This window comes from Mandrillus leucophaeus, unplaced genomic scaffold (genome assembly GCF_000951045.1).
Source record: "Mandrillus leucophaeus isolate KB7577 unplaced genomic scaffold, Mleu.le_1.0 Scaffold53, whole genome shotgun sequence".
In the NCBI taxonomy this organism is placed as follows: Eukaryota; Metazoa; Chordata; class Mammalia; order Primates; family Cercopithecidae; genus Mandrillus; species Mandrillus leucophaeus.
This window is the reverse complement of record NW_012105697.1, coordinates 2086779-2091992: the sequence shown is the minus strand read 5'-3', so window position 1 is coordinate 2091992 and position 5214 is coordinate 2086779. Positions and strand designations below refer to the sequence as shown.

The following is a 5214-nucleotide window of genomic DNA, read 5'->3' as shown; positions in this document are numbered from 1 at the left end:
GGAGGGATAGCATTAGGAGATATACCTAATGTAAATGACGAGTTAACGGGTGCAGCACACCAACATAGCACATGTATACATATGTAACAAACCTGAATGTTGTGCACATGTACCCTAGAACTTAAAACATAATAATAAAAAAAATTTTAAAGTATATAATATATAACATATTGTATATTTACATATTTTATATGTATTTTAATATATTTATTTATATATACTTACATATACTTATATGTATAATATATAAAATAAGTATATACATATAAATAATATCTATAAAATAAGTATCTGTGTGTCTGTACATATATATGTGTATAGATATGTGTATATGTATCTTTATATACGTATGTACATATGTGTATATATGTATCTTTATATGTGTATGTACTTATATGTGTATATATGTATCTATATATGAATGTATGTATATGTGTATATGCGTATCTTTATATACGCACGTACGTATATGTGTATATGTGTATCTTTATATATGTATATATGTATATGTGTATATATGTATCTTTATATATATGTGTATATATGTATCTCCTAAGTATAAAATTCAATTTCAGAAGACTAGTCATATCAGGTATCAGTCTAAAACTGACAAACTCTGTTATCTTTCATTCAACTAGAAGAATATTTTCTAAAACAATTGTTAACACAGATTGCTGCATCCCACCCTCAGAGTTTCTGATTTCCTAGGTCCGAAGTGGGGCCCCAAAATTTGTATTTGTCCTGCCCAGGCGAAACTCCTGCTGATCCGCACTTTGAGAACCACTGCTCAGAAGCTTCCCACTTCTCCAATTCAATGGAGGGAATGATCCAGAAACTTAAAAAGACAGCACTTTCCTGTTATATATTCCATCCTGAGAGATGCTTATATACAATTTCTCCTGATCTCATAGGAGGAGATGAGGGGCCACTTACTCCAGGATCTGTAATGTACAGTCAGGGTTCTTCAGGGCCTCACACAGCAGGATCACTCCATCATCCTTCAGGCTATTAAAACTCAGGTCAAGACTTTTCAGGGTTTTATTTTTACAGAGTGCAGAGATCATATCCTGACAGCAATCAAAGGTCAAGTCACACTTTCTCAGCCTGCAAAGAAACACAGGTAAAAAAAAAAAAAAAAATGAAAACACCCTTAGGTTTTACTTCTTTGTTTTTGCGTTCTGTTTTCATTTGTTCGTTGTTTGGTTTTTGTTTTTGCATAATGGCATAACCAAGATGCAATTAATACACCACACAATTCACCCATTTAAAGTGTACCAAACATTGGTTTTCAGTCTATGCATAAAGTTGTACGATCATCACCACAATTTTAGAATATTTTCGTAAATTCAGTTTAGAATATTTTTGTCACCCCTCAAGGAAAACCCTGGACACTTTAGAAGCCACTTCTCCCTTCTTCCCTCAACCTACTCCTACCCTAACACCACTAATTTGCTTTCTTTTTCTGGATTTGCCTATTTTTGACAAGTCATTTAAATGGAATCATACAATATGTGACCTTTTGCGTTTAGCTTCATCTACCACAATATTTTGAAGATTTGTCCATGTTGTAGCATGAATCAGTATTTCATTTAACAAATAACATTCCATCACGTGAATACACCATATTTTCTTTACACCTTCATCAGGGCACAGACCCAGGTTGTTTCCAGGTCTTGGGTATTATGAGTGTTATGAATAATGCGGCTGTGAACTGTGTGCAGGTTTTCACGTGGAGGTGGGTTTTTATTTCTTTCGTGGATATACCTACAAGTGGGACTGATGGCTCACAGATTAAGTCTGTGTTTCACCTTTTGAGGGACCGCCACAGCTGCTTTCCAAAGCAGTGGCACTCTTCCCTGCTTCTTTTCGGGAAGCTAAAAGTATCGATGTTTCGGGGCTATTTTGCACCACCTCATGCCTCTCACAATCATTTGCTGAGATTTACTATGCTTTGGGCATTGAATTAGGGGATGGGAATTAAAGGCAGGAATTAGGGCTCCTGCCTTTTAGCAGCTCATATTCTCATGTGAGACAAGAAATAAAGAGGTGGATTCAATGGTTATGGTTCAGTGATGTCCTGGTAAACCAGCTCTCTAGAGCAAACAAACAAAAGCCCTAGTGTGTAGTGACTGCCAGTTTCCATGGTGCAAACACTTCTGCCATGGCTGATTTCAAGCTATGAAAATGAACTGCCTTGTGACAGAGCAGGAACATCGTCATCTTGGACAGACACTGCTACTTTAAGTTCCAGCTCCCTTTCTAGCCTCATGCATTTCCAGGAAATCACTTCTGTCCTAATTACAAGTGGCTATAAAGAGCAGACAGTAAAACACAGATAAGACAGCTTGGGCACAGAGGGAGGTTGCGGGGGGAAGTCTCTCAGGTAACTGCCAAACTCCACCCTCATACCATGAGCCCCAGTAAAACAGCAGGCCTTAATAGCACATTCCTTTCCCTTCAGGTGCACTAAGACAGGGAAGCTAAAAGCAGACTCAGTGGATATGCCTGCAGCTGCAGGAAGATGTATGGGAACAGACACACAACCTTCCCTCCCAGATAAGCACAACCAAGAGTCACAGAAGCAGTCCAATCCTCTGATAAACTCTCCCATCCTGAATCCTTAAAAACTCTTAGTCTATAAGAGATTGTAGCTCTAACCTAACTCAGCCAGAAGCCCTTCTTAGGTTTGTTTTCTCTAAAATAAACCTGTCCTTAACTGTCAAGACACCTTTTGTGTTTCTTTCCTCTTTCTTCAATTCTTACACCTCAAGGTGGTCATTCTTACAGTGATGAACAGATAGATGTCAATATTCCTTAAACTTAAAATACCCTGCAGTCCCTCTGAGTTCACTCCTGGGTATCTTGGTACACAGTTTGAGAACTCTGCCTCTAGATCATTTGCCTCTGAATCAGAAATAATAACCCTCCTTTTTATTATGCTTTTCCCCTCAGTACCAGCACCATGCCTAACATGCAGTAGGCACCTAATAAATATGTGACATAAATGAACATATAGCAGGTTATCTTCATCACCCTGTTCTGCTCCAGGGCGTTTCAAGAAGAAAACATTCTGGAACTTACACCAGCCTCTGCAGAGGACATCTCAGGTGTGACAGGGCATTCCAAATATGCTTGACCCCTTCATCTTTCAAGGCATTTTCCGCCAAGCTCAAGTGGGTCAGCATCTTACTCTTCCTGAGACAGGAGGCAAGGCTTTCACAAGAAAGTTGTGTAAGGTTGCAGTTCTCTATCCTATGGGAGAGAAGCACACAGATGACTAAATGGAGAGGGTTCTTTGTCTCACACAGAAGGGTGATCATCTCAATCGGGGCTCTCCCTCTGAATGCAGAAGCATCCTCATACCTCTGTCATCACCACTTAGGACTTCCAAGCTTTAAAGTAAAGGACAGCAGCTTTGATATAGGAATGGTGGGGTGAAGAAATTGGGGATCAATAAAATTGTTAGACTAAAAAGCTTCTGCACAGCAAAAGAAATAATCAGCAGAGTTAACAGACAGCCCACAGGATCGAGGGAAACCAGTCCCCGATATTTCAACGTAGGTTCTTTTCTATTTTTGCTAAGTGTCAGCCGGTCTGAGAAATAAAGGGAAAGAGTACAAAAGAGAGAAATTTTAAACCTGGGTGACCAGGGGAGACATCACATGTCAGCAGGTTCCGTGATGCTCCCTGAGCCATAAAACCAGCAAGTTTTTATTAGCAATTTTCAAAGGGGAGGGAGTGTACAAATAGGGTGTGGGTCACAGAGATCACATGCTTCAAGGGCAACAAAAGATCACAAGGTCAGGGCAAGATCACAAGGTCAGGGTGAAACTAGAATTACTGATGAACTTCCATGTTCCACTGTGCACACATTGTCATTGATAAACATCTCAACAGGGTTCAAGAGCAGAGAATCAGTCTGACTAGAATTTACCAGGCTGGAATTTCCTAATCCTAGCAAACCTGGTGAGCGCTGCAGGAGGCCAGGGCATGTTTCATCCCTTATATGCAACTGCATAAGGCAGACACCCCCAGAGTGGCCATTTTAGAGGCCCCCTCCCCACCTCCCTGGGAATACATTCCTTTCCCAGGGCTGTTAATTATTAATATTCCTTACCAGGGAAAGAATTCAAAGATATTTCTCTTACCTGTTTTTGGAAATAAGAGAAATATGACTCCATCCTGCCCGGCCCACAGGCAGCCAGACTTTAAGGTTATCTCCCTTGTTCCCTGAAAATTTCTGTTATCCTGTTCTTAAGGTGCCCAGATTTCATATTGTTCAAACACACATGCTTTACGAACAATTTGTGCAGTTAACGCAATCATCACAGGTCCTGAAGTGACATACATCCTCAGCTTACAAAGATGACAGGATTGAGATTAAAGTAAAGACAGGTATAGGAAATTATAAGAGTATTGATTGGGGAAGTGATAAATTTCCATGAAATCTTCACAATTTATGTTCTTCTGTTATGGTTGCATGAGGTCCCTCCGTTCAGGGTCCCTGACTTTCCGCAACACCACAGGGTGGGAGAAAATCTTCACAATCTATACATCTGACAAAGGACTCATATTCAGAATCTACAAAGAACATATCAGCAAGAAAAAAAAAATCCCATCAGAAAGTGGGCTAAGGACATGAATAGACAATTCCTAAAAGAAGATATGCAAATGGCCAAAAAGCAAATGGAAAAATGCTTGACATGACTAAGTATCAGGGAAATGCAAATGAAAACCTCAATAAGATACCCCCTCACTCCTGCAAGAACGGCTATAATCAAACAATTAAAAAAATAGGTGTTGGTGAAAATGTAACACTTTTACATTGTTGATGGAAATGTAAACTGGTACAGCCACCATGGAAAACAGTGTGGAGATTCCTTAAAGAACTAAAAGTAGAACTACCATTTGATGCAGCAATCCCACTACTGGGTATCTACCCTGAGGAAAAGAAGTCATTATATGAAAAAGATACTTGCACACACGTGTTTATAGCAGCACAATTTGCAATTGTAAAAATATGGAACCAGCCCAAATGCCCATAAATCAACGAGTGGATAAAGAAAATGTGATACATACACACACACACACACACACACACACACACACACACACGTATGCACCCCATGGAATACTACTCAGCCATAAAAAAGGAACAAAATAATGGCATTTGCAGTAACCTGGGTAGAATTGGAGACTATTTTTCTTTTTTTT

General features: G+C 39.4%; 1 protein-coding gene across 1 annotated transcript in view; it reads right to left on the bottom strand.

The window, feature by feature from the left end:
• Positions 1 to 5214, bottom strand: part of NLRP8 (NLR family, pyrin domain containing 8) — a 64835-nt gene that overhangs the window by 26219 nt on the left and 33402 nt on the right. The window contains exons 7-8 of the mRNA XM_011996982.1: positions 3082 to 3252; positions 934 to 1104 (exon numbers count right to left, since the gene is read on the bottom strand). Coding sequence (XP_011852372.1) covers positions 934 to 1104; positions 3082 to 3252 — 342 coding nt within the window. The remainder of the gene's footprint in view (positions 1 to 933; positions 1105 to 3081; positions 3253 to 5214) is intronic.